The sequence below is a fragment of the Saccopteryx leptura genome, chromosome 2 (assembly GCF_036850995.1).
Source record: "Saccopteryx leptura isolate mSacLep1 chromosome 2, mSacLep1_pri_phased_curated, whole genome shotgun sequence".
Classification (NCBI taxonomy): domain Eukaryota; kingdom Metazoa; phylum Chordata; class Mammalia; order Chiroptera; family Emballonuridae; genus Saccopteryx; species Saccopteryx leptura.
Window position 1 is genome coordinate 186,144,022 of NC_089504.1, and position 15,698 is coordinate 186,159,719.

At 47.2% G+C, this 15,698-nt stretch overlaps 1 protein-coding gene and 2 non-coding genes across 3 annotated transcripts; all 3 read right to left on the reverse strand.

Annotated features, from left to right (window-relative positions):
• Positions 1 to 842: 842 nt before the first annotated feature.
• On the reverse strand, positions 843 to 12,201 carry ATP5F1B (ATP synthase F1 subunit beta). The gene is made up of 10 exons (XM_066369816.1): positions 12,043 to 12,201; positions 11,409 to 11,591; positions 10,993 to 11,167; positions 8,282 to 8,403; positions 7,476 to 7,660; positions 6,519 to 6,677; positions 6,136 to 6,258; positions 4,342 to 4,554; positions 3,715 to 3,916; positions 843 to 1,095 (listed from the first exon to the last, which is right to left on the reverse strand). The coding sequence occupies exons 1-10, from the start codon at positions 12,167 to 12,169 to the stop codon at positions 998 to 1,000; spliced, it is 1,587 nt and encodes a 528-aa protein (XP_066225913.1). The 5' UTR covers positions 12,170 to 12,201; the 3' UTR covers positions 843 to 997.
• Positions 8,125 to 8,195, reverse strand: LOC136396039 (small nucleolar RNA SNORD59). The gene has a single exon (XR_010749470.1). It is a non-coding gene; the product is annotated as a small nucleolar RNA SNORD59 (small nucleolar RNA).
• Positions 11,270 to 11,344, reverse strand: LOC136396038 (small nucleolar RNA SNORD59). Its single transcript, XR_010749469.1, has one exon. It is a non-coding gene; the product is annotated as a small nucleolar RNA SNORD59 (small nucleolar RNA).
• Positions 12,202 to 15,698: the final 3,497 nt, after the last annotated feature.

Consider the following 15,698-nt stretch of genomic DNA (forward strand, 5'->3'; position numbering starts at 1 on the left):
AGCCTCAAGGGTGGAGCTTATATATGCAGACTCCTCCTCAGAACAAAAAGCCCCAGCTGGTTTGTAAACAGTCATTAGCTAAGAAGCACATCCTAGCAAATGGCCTTCAGGATTTCAAAATGGTGAGATCAGTTCTTGCCGTCTCCAGTCCTACCACCAGAGGGTAGTAGGAGATGGGTCTGGGCCCATAAACCTTTAGGGGCACCAAATCTGACCTTGCACTAACAGGCACTTGTTTCAAACTGAAATAGATGTACTTGTGGCCTCATTCTAATCCTGCATCTTTTAGTGACCTAAATCAAAGGGGAAACTATATAATTGCATTATTATAGTTCAGAAGCCCAAGCCCTGCAACCCTGAAAATTTCTGTTCTCCTCTTTCCCCAACTTTGGTACGAGATTTTAGCAGCATTCAGGATAGACCTGATAGCATTTTATAACCTGTGTTGTCTCAATCTCAAACATACAAGTCAAAGCTTGCCCAAAATGTAAATCAGGAAACACAGCCCATTCTGAAAAAAGAATGAAGGCATAGGTAAGACAGAGGAAGCCCTTCACTCAATTTTTGCCGATATTACTCCTCCAGGGCACACATCATTTCCTAAAAATTAAATTCACTTCATCCACTAATTAAACCTTACCTTGTTTTAAAATAAATTATTTCTAAACCCAACCCATTTTTCCCAGTGTGCACTTCTAACAAGACCCACAATTGTCCATCAATCCAAGACTGGCTTGATTCATTTCAAACATATGGCCTATTTTGTGCCGTTTCTTGTGGCCACTCTAAAATTACTGTTAAAAACTTCAGTGTTGGCTGTTGTTAGAACCAAGAAAAACAGATTCTGAGGGATGTACATTTTATTGGAAACCTTAAATACTCTTCAGACAGAATACAATGTCTTCAATCAAGGCTCTCATGTGGCTTACAGAGAAAACATATTTTGGAATTAGGAACAAGGAGAGGGATAGCTTGGAGTAAGAATGTTGGGACTCCCTCATGAATGCTCTTCAGCCAGCTTATCAGCTTTTGCCACAGCTTCTTCAATGGGTCCCACCATATAGAAGGCCTGTTCTGGGAGATGGTCATATTCACCTGTACAGGAAAAAAAAACACCCAACTGGTGAGTAGAGGGATATCAACTTTCTGCAGTGTATACATACCTCACCCTTGAGGTCACCAGTCAGAATGTGATAAATTCATGTCATCTAAGAAATCTTTTCTTTTTTTTTTTTTTTTTTGTACTTTTCTGAAGCTGGAAACGGGGAGAGACAGTCAAGACAGACTCCCGCATGTGCCCGACCGGGATCCACCCGGCACGCCCAACAGGGGGCGATGCTCTGCCCCTCCGGGGCATCGCTCTGCCCCGACCAGAGCCACTCTAGCGCCTGGGGCAGAGGCCAAAGAGCCATCCCCAGCGCCCGGGCCATCTTTGCTCCAATGGAGCCTTGGCTGCGGGAGGGGAAGAGAGAGACAGAGAGGAAGGAGGGGGTGGGGGTAGAGAAGCAAATGGGCGCTTCTCCTATGTGCCCTGGCCGGAAATCGAACCCAGGTCCCCCGCACGCCAGGCCGACGCTCTACCGTTGAGCCAACCGGCCAGGGCCAAGAAATCTTTTCTTAACTTCCCTCACAAATCCAATCTTTGATACAGCCTGACCTGTAAGGCATCAACCTAGAATACTGAGGTCACCGGTTTGAAACCCCAGGCTTGCCTGGTCAAGGCACATATGGGAGTTGATGCTTCCTGCTCCTCCCCCCTTCTTTCTAAAGTGAATAAATAAAATCTTAAAAGAGGCCCTGGCCGGTTGGCTCAGTGGCAGAGCGTCGGCCTGGTGTGCAGGAGTCCCAGGTTCGATTCCCAGCCAGGGCACACAGGAGAAGCGCCTATCTGCTTCTCCACCCCTCCCCCTCTCCTTCCTCTGTCTCTTCCCCTCCAGAAGCTGAGGCTCTATTGGAGCAAAGATGGCCCAGGCATTGAGGATGGCTCTGTGGCCTCTGCCTCAAGCACTAGAATGGCTCTGGATGCAACAGAGCGATGCCCCAGAGGGGCAGAGTATCGCCCCCTGGTGGGCATGCTGGGTAGATCCCATCCGGGCACATGCGGGGAGTCTGTCTGACTGCCTTCCCGTTTCCAGCTTTGGAAAAATGCAAGAAAAAGAAAAAAAAATCTTAAAAGAAAAAGAGCCTGACCAGGAGGTGGCGCAGTGGATACAGCGTCGAACTGGGATGCGGAAGACCCAGGTTGGAGACCCCAAGGTTGCCAGCTTGAGCGAGGGCTCATCTGGTTTGAGCAAAAGCTCACCAGCTTGAGCCCAAGGTCGCTGGCTCAAGCAAGGAGTTACTCGGTCTGCTGAAGGCCCGTGGTCAAGGCATGTATGAGAAGGCAATCAATGAACAATTACGGTGTTGCAATGCACAACAAAAAACTAATGATTGATTAGTTCTTCCCTCTCTCTGATTCTGTCTCTGTAAAAAAAAAAAAAAAAAAAAAAAAAAGACAGCCTGACCTGTGGTGGCGCAGTGGATAAAACGTCGACCCGGAAATGCTGAGGTCACCGGTTCGAAACCCTGGGCTTGCCTGGTCAAGGCACATATGGGAGTTGATGCTTCCAGCTCCTCCCCCCTTCTCTCTCTGTCTCTCCTCTCTCTCTCTGTCTCTCCCTCTCCTCTCTAAAATGAATAAATAAATAAAAAAAAAAGACAATACAGTATGGGCTAAGAACATATGGTCTGGAGCCATGAAAACTGGATTCAAATTCTTTTTTTTTATTATTATTATTATTTTTTGTATTTTTCTGAAGCTGGAAACAGGGAGACAGACAGACAGACTCCCGCATGCGCCCAACCGGGATTCAACCGGCACGCCCACCAGGGGCGAAGCTCTGCCCACCAGGGGGCAATGCTCTGCCCCTCCGGGGCGTCGCTCTGCCGTGACCAGAGCCACTCTAGCGCCTGGGGCAGAGGCCAAGGAGCCATCCCCAGTGCCTGGGCCATCTTTGCTCCAATGGAGCCTTGGCTGCGGGAGGGGAAGAGAGAGACAGAGAGGAAGGGGGTGGGGGTGGAGAAGCAAATGGGCGCTTCTCCTATGTGCCCTGGCCGGGAATCGAACCCGGGTCCCCTGCACGCCAGGCCGACGCTCTACCGTTGAGCCAACCGGCCAGGGCCTGGATTCAAATTCTTCCTCTCTACTTTGGTTGTGTGATATTGGGACTGGTTATTTTAAACTTTTCTGTGCTACAAGTCTCCTAATTTGTAAAACAGAATAATACTGCCCTCTTCCTAAGGACGGTATTTCACTTACAACATTAGCTAACACTAATCGTACTAAGTGTTGGCTGACAAGAATCAAGTAATACATGTCTCACTCAGTAGTAGAGTATTTCCAAAGAAAAGTAATGGGAAATAGCTTGTTTTATATTTAAAAAGAATTATATAATTAGGCATAATACATTTATATATTGACAGCTGCTGGAATGGGAACACAGCAAAGCAAGCATTCAAGAGATTTCATTTTCCTGGCCAGGAATCGAACCCAGGTCCCCCGCACACCAGGCTGACACTCTACCGCTGAGCCAACCGGCCAGGGCCATTGGTTGATTCTTATATATGCCCTGATAGGGATTCGAACCCACACTTTGACAAAAAAAATGACAATGCTCTAACCAACTGAGCTCCTTGGCCAGGGCCTATTCAACTTTATACTTGAAATCTCACCTGCCAAAATCTGCTGGAATCCTTTGATAGTCTCCTTCAGGGGTACTAGCTTCCCCATATGACCTGTAAAGACCTCAGCAACTTGGAATGGCTGGGATAAGAAACGCTGTATTTTCCGTGCACGAGACACAGTCAACTTGTCTTCCTCAGAAAGTTCATCCATACCCAGGATGGCAATGATGTCCTGGAGGGATTTGTAGTCCTGTGAGAAAACAAGAAAGCCTGGAGTAAATATTCACATTCCTTTAATTTGGACCAAAAAATTGCCTTACATTCATACTACGTTTTGTACAAAGCACTTTAGCACCATTACCTCACTCTATTAAAGTCAAACAAGCTAGTGGAGGAAAAGGTACATACTCAGTCGTCATGAGAGCCCTGAGCTGAGATCAGTGTCTTGTTTTTCCTGATCCTAGTCTGGTACTGTTAGATAAAACTGGATTCCGAAGACCAAGTACCTAGAAACCCCAGAGACCCCATTACACGCACTAACTAGACTGCTTATCTCATCTCTCCCGGGTCTAGAACAAATCATACAAGTCACCAGGAAAGATCTGGTTCTAATAAAGTCCCCAAATTCTCTTACATGATTTTATGGACACTAATCTCAGCTGCAATAATACTCACCTGTAAGATCTTTTGCACCCCACGGGCAACATCATAATGCTCACTGCCAACAATGTTGGGATCCATGATGCGAGATGTGGAGTCTAAAGGATCTACAGCTGGGTAGATGCCCAGTTCAGCAATAGCACGGGACAACACAGTGGTAGCATCCAAATGGGCAAAGGTAGTGGCAGGGGCTGGGTCGGTCAAGTCATCAGCAGGCACATAGATAGCCTAAAGTGAGTCAAGAAGCCATAAGGAGCAACAGAAAGCCAAGTAACTCTACTTAAGCCATCCCGTTTCCAACATCTTTTCATTCTCACCCCATCTTCTAACATTCAAGAGTCTACCTCAAGCCTGACCAGGCGGTGGTGCAGTGGATGGAGCGTCGGACTGGGATGCAGAGGACCCAGGTTCGAGACCCCAAGGTCGTCAGCTTGAGCGCAGGCTCATCTGGTTTGAGCAAAAAGCTCACCAGCTTGGACCCAAGGTCACTGGCTCGAGCAAGGAGTTACTCGGTCTGCTGAAGGCCCGCAGTCAAGGCACATATGAGAAAGCAATCAATGGACAACTAAGGTGTTGCAACGAAAAACTGATGATTGATGCTTCTCATCTCTCTCCGTTCCTGTCTGTCCCTATCTATCCCTCTCTCTGACTCTCTCTGTCCCTGTAAAAAAAAAAAAAAAAAAAAAAAAAATCTACCTCAAACAAACCCTTTCTTACCACCCCTAGAGTTATCTAGTTCCTCCAAGATATGAATTTTCATGGTCATTCCTTTTACTTTTCAGTCTACATTTTAACTCTATTATAGTCATACCCACTTTTTGAGTTAAAAATAAGAAAACCTGGCCCTGGCCGGTTGGCTCAGCGGTAGAGCGTCGGCCTGGTGTGCGGGGGACCCGGGTTCGATTCCCGGCCAGGGCACATAGGAGAAGCGCCCATTTGCTTCTCCACCCCCCCTCCTCCTTCCTCTCTGTCTCTCTCTTCCCTTCCCGCAGCGAGGCTCCATTGGAGCAAGGATGGCCCAGGCGCTGGGGATGGCTCCTTGGCCTCTGCCCCAGGCGCTAGAGTGGCTCTGGTCGCGGCAGAGCGACACCCCGGAGGGGCAGAGCATCGCCCCTGGTGGGCGTGCCGGGTGGATCCCGGTTGGGCGCATGCGGGAGTCTGTCTGACTGTCTCTTCCCGTTTCCAGCTTCAGAAAATACAAAAAAAAAAAAAAAAAAGAAAAAAAAAAAAAAGAAAAGAAAACCTAAAAAAAAATAAATAAATAAATAATAAAAAAAGGAAAGCCTAGCCTGACTAGGCGGCAGCACAGTGGATAGAGCGTCGGACTGGGATGCAGAGGACCCAGGTTCGAGACCCCGAGGTCGCCAGTTTGAGCGCGGGCTCATCTGGTTTGAGCAAAAAGCTCACCAGCTTGGACCCAAGGTCGCTGGCTCGAGCAAGGGGTTACTTGGTCTGCTGAAGGCCCGCAGTCAAGGCACATATGAGAAAGCAATCAATGAACAACTAAGGTGTCGCAACAAAAAACTGATTGATGCTTCTCATCTCTCTCCGTTCCTGTCTGTCCCTATCTATCCCTCTCTGACTCTCTCGCTGTCCCTGTTAAAAAAAAAAAAAAGAAAAAGAAAACCTTGCACCACCATAATAGTTCACTAGGAAAATGAAATATGAAAGTTACCACACAATTTAGACATTTTCAGTAAATTTTACTATGTTTATACATTATTTCAGGGAGCACATAGGATGTAAATAGATTTTATACCTCTGTACATGCATTTATACAAATGAGACCATGTATTTAATTGTTCTTACCTGTACAGAAGTGATAGACCCCTTCTTGGTGGTGGTGATCCTTTCCTGCATGGTACCCATATCAGTGGCCAGTGTAGGCTGATAGCCTACAGCAGAAGGGATTCTGCCCAATAAAGCAGACACCTTAAAAAAGAGAGAGACTATGCTAAGGTTGCCAGTTCAAAACCTTGGGCTTGTCCAGTCATGGCACATATAGGAAGCAACTACTATGAGGTGATGCTTCCCGCTTCCCCCCGCGTGCTCTCTCTTTCCTCTATCGAAAAATCAATAAGAAAAAAAATGACTGAAAATAAAAGGTCTTAGGTGTCTACATCTTTAGCCTCATCTGCATCATTCTAGAGAAAGGTCAAAGGAACCAGGTCCTCTCAGGTGTTCTCTCTTACCTCGGAGCCAGCCTGGGTGAAGCGAAAGATGTTATCAATAAACAGCAGTACATCTTGACCTTCTTGATCTCTGAAGTATTCCGCTACAGTCAGTCCAGTCAGAGCTACACGAGCACGAGCACCAGGTGGTTCATTCATCTGACCGTACACCAACGCTACCTGAAGTAATTACACACCATCAGAAAACCTGATCAGACTGGTGGTGGTGCAGTGAATAGAGCATAAACCCAGGATATTGAGGTCCCAGGTTTGAAACATTGAGGTTGCTGGCTTGAACATAGGTTTGCCAGCTTGAGCACAGGGTCACCAGCTTAAGCAGGGGATCACTGAAATGATCCCATGAGTGCTGGCTTGAAGCCCAAGGTCACTGGCTTGAGCCCCCCAACTCCCCCATCAAGGCACAAATGAGAAGCAAACATCGAACAACTCAAGTGACACAACTACAAGCTGACGTTTCTCATCCCTCTCCCTTCCTGTTTCTCTCCCAAACAAAAACAAAAACCTGGATGTGGAGTCAGGGGTTATGTATGTGTGGGCTCCAAAGGCAGACTTATCCAAATGTGGGAAACTCAACTGCATACTATGTGGTAGTGGGGGACTGCATTTGCACTCTCCCTGGCAAAAAAAGGAAAAATAAAACCAGACAGAGGAGTATGGAAACCATATGCGAAACTACGAAAACACCCTCTTTATCAGAAGTTCATGTTTTGGGTTTTTTAAATGTTTAATATGATTTTAGAGAGAGAGAGAGACAGGAAAATCAATCTGTTCCTGTATGTGCCCTAATCAGAGATGTAACTGGCAACCTCTGTGCTTCTGGACAAGGCTCTAACCAACCAAGCTAATCTATGTGCTCCCTGAAATAATGCATAAACATAGTAAAATTTACTATGCTCGAGCAAGGGGGTACTTTCCTAGCAAAACTACTATATGGACACCAGTCAGTTCAGTGCTCACCTTGGAGGTAGCATCTTTTAAGTTGATAACACCAGATTCAATCATTTCATGGTATAAGTCATTGCCTTCACGGGTTCTCTCACCAACACCAGCAAACACAGAATAACCACCATGGGCTTTGGCGACATTGTTGATTAACTCCATGATCAGTACAGTCTTGCCAACTCCCGCACCACCAAAGAGCCCTGGGAGAGATGAAGGAAAAAAAGAACAGTTAAAGAACCTGGTGTTCCTGGCCCTGGCTGGTTGGCTCAGTGGTAGAGTGTCAGCCTGGTGTGTGGAAGTCCCAGGTTCAATTCCTGGTCAGGGCACACAGGAAAAGCAACCATTTGCTTCTCCACCCCTCACCCTTCTCCTTCTCTCTTTTCCCACAGCCAAGACTCAATTAGAGCAAGTTGGCCCTGGACGCTGAGGATGGCTCCATGGCCTCACCTCAGGCACTGAATGAAATAGCTCAGTTGCTGAGCAACAGAGCAGCTACCCCAGATGGTCAGAGCATCGCCCTGTAGGGAGCTTGCCAGGTGGACCCCGGTTGGGGCACATGCAAAACTCTGTCCCTCTGCCTCCCTGCCTCTAAGTAAAAGGGAAAAAAAAATAATCCAGTGTTCCCTCTCACCCCCCCCCACCAAAAAAAAGGTTCTATCTTTCTCCTCCTTAGGAATGGCATTCAGCTTCAGCCAACTCAGAAGAATAGAGATCAGAAGGTACTCATCAGCGAGGGATAGATCTCAGTACCCACTCATAACATGGTAAGAGTTTTCCTTCCCACATTAGGTTTGGGAAATATGTACCCACCACTAACATACCAATTTTGCCACCCTTGGCATAGGGAGCCAGGAGATCCACAACCTTGATGCCAGTAACCAAAATTTCCTGCTCAACACTCATCTCCATGAACTCAGGAGCCTCAGCATGAATAGGAGCAAATCTGCAAAGGCAAAAGATCAGTGTCTATTCATTTTGTCGAAAGGTTCCTCAAATCTAATCTTTTACCCATAATCTCATTTCTTTTTTAAAAAAAAAGTTTATGATTTTAGAGAGAGAGGAAAAGGGGAAACATTGGTTTGTTGTTTCACTTATTTATGCATTCATTGATTGATTCTTGTATGTGTCCTGACTAGGAATCAAACCTTCAACTGTGGCATATGGGAACAACACTGACCAACTGAGGTATCCAACAAGAATAGACTCAGGCCTGACCTGTGGTGGCGCAGTGGATAAAGTGTCGACCTGGAAATGCTGAGGTCACCGGTTTGAAACCCTGGGCTTGCCTGGTCAAGGCACATATGGGAGTTGATGCTTCCTGCTCCTCCCCGTTCTCTCTCTATCTCTCTCCTCTCTCTCTCTCTCTCCCTCTCTCCCTCCTTTCTAAAATGAATAAAATTAAAATAAAATTTAAAAAAAATGGTTAAAAAAAAAAAAAAAGAATAGTCTCAGCTTCTCTTACAAAGGGGACTTCATTATCTCAGTAAGTAATAATCCCTTTCCCTGACAACTTTATTACTTTTTTTTTTTATTAAGTGAGAGGTGGGGGTGCAGGGAGGCAGAGAGACTCCTGCAAGCACCTGGACTGGTATCCACCTGGCAAGCCCACTAGGGGGCAATGCTCTGCCCATCTGGGGCCGCTGCTCCATTGCTCTGAACTGAGCTATTTCAGTGCCTGAGGACAAGCTACAGAGCCATCCTCAGAGCCCAGGGCTAAACAGCTGGAACCATTTGAGCCATGGCTAGTGGGAGAGGGAGAGGGAGAGGGAGGAGAGAGAGAGAAGCGACAGGAGGAGGGGTGGAGAAGCAAATGGGCACTTCTCCTGTGTGCCCTGACTGGGAATCAAACCTGGGACATCCACATGCCCGGCCAACACTCTACCACTGAGCCAACCAGCCAAGAGCAGGAGAATCTTTATAACAGTTAAACTTGTCAGGCCCTAACTAGCTGGTTCAGCGGTAGAGCATCAGCCCAGTGTGTGGATGTCCCAGGTTCAACTCCCAGACACACAAGAGAAGCACCCATCTGCTTTTCCACCCCTCCCCCTCTCGCTTCTCTCTCTCCCTCCCTCTCTCTCTCTTCTCCTCCTGCAGTCATGGCTCAACTGGAGAGTTGGCCTCAAGTGCTAAGGATGGCTCCATGGCCACCTCAGGCACTAGGAAAGAGCTCGGTTGCAAGCAATGCCCCAGATGGGCAGGGGACCAGGTGGATCTGTCAGGGCGCGAGCAAGAGTCTGTCTCTGCCTCCCCTCCTCTCACTAAATTAAAAAAAAGAAAAAGAGCCTGACCAGGTGGTGGTGCAGTGGACAGAACATCGGACTGGGATGTGGAAGACCCAGGTTCGAGACCCCGAGGTCGCCAGCTTGAGCAAAGGGTCACTTGGTCTGCTGAAGGCCCACAGTCAAAGCACATGTGAGGCCTGACCTGTGGTGGCGCAGTGGATAAAGCGTCGACCTGGAAATGCTGAGGTCGCCAGTTCGAAACCCTGGGCTTGCCTGGTCAAGGCACATATGGGAGTTGATGCTTCCAGCTCCTCCCCCCTTCTCTCTCTCTCTCTCTCTCTCCTCTCTAAAATGAATAAAAAAAAAAGATGTATTAAAAAAAAAAAAAAAAAAAAAAAAAAGCACATGTGAGAAAGCAACTAATGAACTAAGATGTCACAACACACAATGAAAAAAAAAAAAAAAAAGATTTTCCTTTTACTGAGTCCTAACAGCACTTCTTCACATAGGAATAGGAAATACAAGACATGCAAGTTCTGGAAATCCCACAATATAAGCCATTGGTATTAAAACTCATGTAATCAGCCTGACCTGTGGTGGCGCAGTGGATAAGGCGTCGACCTGGAAATGCTGAGGTCGCCGGTTCAAAACCCTGGGCTTGCCTGGTCAAGGCACATATGGGAGTTGATGCTTCCAGCTCCTCCCCACCTTCTCTCTCTGTCTCTCTCTCTCCTCTCTCTCTTCCTCTATGTCTCTCTCTCTCCCTTTCTCTCTCCTCTCTAAAATGAATAAATAAAACTAAAAAAAAAAATTAAAAAAAAAAAAAACTCAAGTAATCACTTGGGTACTAAGTAGCAGGTTTTTACAATAAGAATTTCTGCATCCTTCATTTTTTTCAGAAGAAACTGCATCACGTGGCTTTATTTAATTTATTTATTTTAAGGCACACTCTTAGGTAAGAGGTGCTTTTTTTCCCCCATTTTTACAGAGGGAGAGAGGGAGAGAGGGAGAGAGAGAGAGAGAGGAGAGACACAGAGAAAGAAGGAGGGGAGGAGCTGGAAGCATCAACTCCCATATATGTGCCTTGACTAGGCAAGCCCAGGGTTTCGAACTGGCAACCTCAGCATTTCCAGGTTGCCGCTTTATCCACTGCGCCACCACAGGTCAGGCGGCGTGGCTTTAATATGGTACATATCAGTATTTTAAGTATTCTCCACAGGAAAATTCTGCCATACTAAAAGGTATCACCTAATGTGTAACACTGCAAGAGCAGCAGTTCCTTTGTGTGTAGAGGCAAGCAGAATACTTACTGTTTGGTTTTGATGGGTCCTCTCTCATCAATAGGTTCTCCAATGACATTCATAATTCTGCCCAAGGTCTCAGGACCAACGGGAATTTTGATTGGCGCACCAGAATCCAGGACTTTCTGGCCCCTAACCAAGCCTTCTGTACCATCCATGGCGATGGTCCTTACTGTGCTCTCACCTGTCAGATAAAGGCAATACTACAGGATGATACATAAAACAAGTTGTCTTCATGGTTTTAACGAAGTGTAGGTGGCATGAAAGATCTAAATCAACCAAGATTCCTTCTCAGTACCTAAATGTGGCTTCAGCAGACTCAGAAGAACGAAAGTCATTTTGATAAAATCATCATAGAAGGAAGACCGCCTGGCTTCGGGGGATATTTAGGCTAAAACAAACTATTCCTAACAAATTCTACTTACCCAAATGCTGGGCCACCTCCAAAACCAGCCTGGTCTCCCTGCCTTGCACTTCTAGAGCATTTAGGATCGGTGGTAGTCCCTCATCAAATTGGACGTCCACCACTGCACCGATGACGGCCACGATCCGCCCTGTGGCAGCGCCTGCCTTTGGCGAAGGAGACGTTTGGGCAGCATAGTCTCTGGCTAATAGACAAAACAGATATTGGAAGAAGCTGGGGTTAGAGCAGTTAAAGGTCATTGGAAGCCCGGACGTAATTACATGTACTGGTGAATTCAGGCCAGGCCCGGCCTCCTGCCGCTCGCAGAGAAGGCGTGTCCAGAGGGCCGCGCAGAAATCAAGAAAGCGCCCCCACAAGCCTGGTATTCGAGCACTCGCTTCCCCCGTCCCACGGAAAGGTCGCTGCACCTCCCCGCACTTTTCCATCCGTGCCCCCTTTGCAAAATTCGACGTAACTAAATCGAAAAAAGCCCCCAGGGCGAACTGTTCTTGTTCTCCAGACGTGACAGGGCAGAGGGCTGGCCGGCCCTGGCGTGTTTCTAGCACCAGACACCGTCAGCCTGCGCGACAATCTGCCCCAGGCTCAAGGTCATAGGGCGGCAGAAACAAAGCCAGCTCCTAGCAAAAGGCACTTACCAGGCTGAAGCGCTGCCGGGGCGGCACGCAGGAACAGCTGAGCTTGGGGTAAAGGCGCTGTAGGGCTGAGTCCCCGCAAGGCCCCCGAGGCCGAGACTGCGGCCACACGACCCACAAGACCCAACATGGCGGAGTCCAAGTGGAGACTGAACGCAGCAGCAACAGCGGCTGCCAAAAACATCCCGCAATTGGGGAGAGGCCTACTCTGCAGTCGCCGCGTCCATTGGATGAGTTTGCTGCTCATCATCCTTAGCGCTGTTTCTATAGGTTAATAATCCCTTATCTTTTCAAGCATTGGTCAAAATTGGTGCTACTCTGAATGCCGTTTTTTACTGGACATTGTCAAAGCCTGAGTTCAAACCCTCAGATCCTCAAAACATAATTGGACAAAAGAAGTGTCCGTTGGTGATAGTACTTGGCGGAACTACGTTTAGGAAAGGGGCCGAGTTCCTGTTGGGAAGCACGTGGGCGGTCTGGCTGTCCTTGAGCTCTCTCCTGAGATAGGACCTTGAGCTGGGTGGTAGTCTCCGGGGCGGGGGTAAGGGAAGTGTTCTGTCTTGAAGCTGATGGTGACCTTGATGAAGTCAGGGCCCTTCTCCAAGAATGAAAGCACGATGTTTCTTTTGCAGTAGTGAGATTGGACGTTTGTAGACAGCTCAGCAGGTCAGGAATCCAGGCAGAATTTCTAACACATAAAGTTGTACAATGAAAGAAATTAATGTAACCAGTCATTCAACAGGTGTATGCTAGACATTGAGGAGCTCCGTTTTAAGAAAGGGGAAATAAAGAGGAGCAAACAAAAAAGTATGGTGGACGCAGGTTAAGTGGGTGCGCAAAGGAGGGGGGAAAATTTGGGTCACCTAAAGAAGTAGGGGAATTGCCTCAAAGTGGAGGAGGCTAATAAGCATGTTGTGAAACAGAAGCAGATATTCCAAGGGTAAATAGAAAGGAATTTTCCAAGCATATGTTTGTGTGAAACAGCATGTTCCTTTTTGTGGCAATAGGTGAGGAAGGCCTGACCTGTGGTGGCACAGTGGGATAAAGCGTCGACCTGGAACACTGAGGTCGCTGGTTCGAAACCTTGGGCTTGCCTGGTCTAGGCACATATGGGAGTTGATGCTTCCTGCTCCTCCCCCTTCTCTCTGTCTCTCTCTTTCTCTCTCACTCCTCTCTCTCTAAAAAATCAATAAGTAAAATATAAAAAAAAATAAGGTGAGGAAGGTTGGAGGTGAGGAAGGGGAGATGGGGGTAATAAAGAGATGAGTATAAAAAGAGAAGCAGTAGCTAGGTCTCAGGGCTTTGAATGGGAGTGGAGGCTAGAAAGAGGTAGGTATGTGGAAGTGTTCCTTGAGTATGGAAAATCACAGAATAAACAAGGCATCCTCTTCTGTAGTATTGATTTTATTCAGAGTTATTTAGGGGCAGGATGGGAGACACTCGTAATCTGTTAGAACAAACATGACCATATGGAGTAGTTTAGCTACCTTCCCCAAACTCTCTCAACCAGCCCACATTAGTTACTGTTTTTCTGCATTTAGTGAAAAAAGTTTCCTGTCTGGCAGTGTAGAGCTAGCTATTGAAAGATTTAAAGGAGAAAACGGGAAGAGAAGAGAATGTTAAATTTGAAGGGCCTATGGTAATCTTGCCTAGTAAGAGGGATAGAACCCAAGAAAAAAAACATGTATAGAGCAGGCAGAGAAAAATGAACCAGCGAAGAAGTGACAGAGGCCCTGGCTGGGAAGTGTAAGGTTTTGGTTCAGAGTGGCTTTTAAAACCAGAGCCCCCATTAAAACTAAAATTCCGCTCAACCAATTTCTTTGTTTTTGTTTTTTAAAGACTTTATTCAATTTTCAGAGAGGAGAGAGAGAGAAAGAGAGAGAAGGGGGAGGAGCAGGAAGCATCAACTCCCATATGTTCCTTGACCAGGCAAGCCTGCAGTTTCAAACCAGTAACTTCAGTGTTCCAAATCTACGCTTTATCCCACTGTGCCACCACAGGTCAGGCAGCTCACCCAATTTCTTACCCAGGCTCAAAGCAGCACATTTTCCTCCCTCACTGTGAGGTTGTAGTTGATTGGCTTGCTATTCTCTCCCTTAATGGTTTCCTGGCCTACATACACTTTGAAATGTAGAAATGTCAGGGAAAGCTTACAATGGGAAGAGACTTGACAATTAGAAAAGTTTAAATTACAATAAAAGCCAGGCTATAGGCCCAGAGGTTCAGCCTTCTGATAGTAGCCTTCTAAGGGATCAGCCCCCACCCCACCCCACCCATTCCAAGGGCAGTGCAAGCCAGTGGGAGGAGGGGGCACTGGCTTGCTTGAAGCCTCGGCCTGCCTGGCCAGCTTGGGACCTTTTGAACTACTAGCACAGGCCTCCTTAGGCAGTTGAGCCGGGAGAGAAACAGTTTGGAGAAACTGTGGCGCCTCTCCAATCCACACACACAAATATATTACTTTGTACCTATAGAGGCAGTGACATCAGCCACTTTTTCCAAGACCCCTGACTAAACTATAAATACCCTATTCCAACCCTCCCTAGGGCTGACATGGCATTTGGGTTCATCTTGGCACACTTGCACTCAAGAATTTTAAGTAAATAATCCTTTTGGAATACACCAGCCTTGTGTTTTCAGTTCAACTCTCCTTGATGCCTACCCATAGACCCGGGAAGGGGTTTAGCCTGTCAGCTATCTCACATGGGATAGGCAAGTCTACTGGAGTTCTCTCCAGGTCAGACCTAGTCAGAGGTTTATACCGACGTGCCAATTGCCAAGAGAAGCTGAAAGGAGGCTTTCCCCTTTGCCAGTAAACTGGGCTCTCACAGCTCTAACCTAATAGGTAGCTAGCTCAGTTGGTTAGAGCATTGTCCCAATGTGCCAAGGTTGAGGGTTCAATCCCCAGTCAGGGTGCATATAAGAATCAACCTGCCTGGCCTGTCCAGGCGGTGGCGCAGTGGATAGAGCATTGGACTGGGATGCAGAGGACCCAGGTTCAAGACCTCGAGGTCTCCAGCTTGAGCACGGGGCTCATCTGGTTTGAGCAAAAGCCCACTAGCTTGAACCCAAGGTCGCTGGCTCCAGCAAGGGGTTACTCGGTCTGCTGAAGGCCTGCCTCCCCCATCAAGGCACATATGAGAAAGCAATCAATGAAAAACTAAGGTGTCGCAACATGCAATGAAGAACTGATGATTGATACTTCTCATTTCTCTCCATTCCTGTCTGTCTGTCCCTGTCTATCCCTCTCTCTGACTCACTCTCTGTCTCTGTAAAAAAAAAATAAATAAATAAAATTAAAAAAAAATAAATCCGTTAAAAAAAAAAAAAGAATCAACCCGCCTGACCGGGTGGTGTCGCAGTGATAGAGCGTCGGATTGGGATGCGGAGGACCCAGGTTCAAGACCCCAAGGTCGCCAGCTTGAGCACAGGCTCATCTGGTTTGAGCAAAGCTCACCAGCTTGGACCCAAGGTCACTGGCTCAAGCAAGGGGTTACTTGGTCTGCTGTAGCCCTGCCTCCCCCATCAAGGCACATATGAGAAAGCAATCAATGAACAACTAAGGTGTCGCAGCGAAAAACTAATGATTGATGCTTCTCATCTCTCTTCGTTCCTGTCTATCTATCCCTCTCTCTGACTCTCTCTCTGTCTCTGTAAAAATA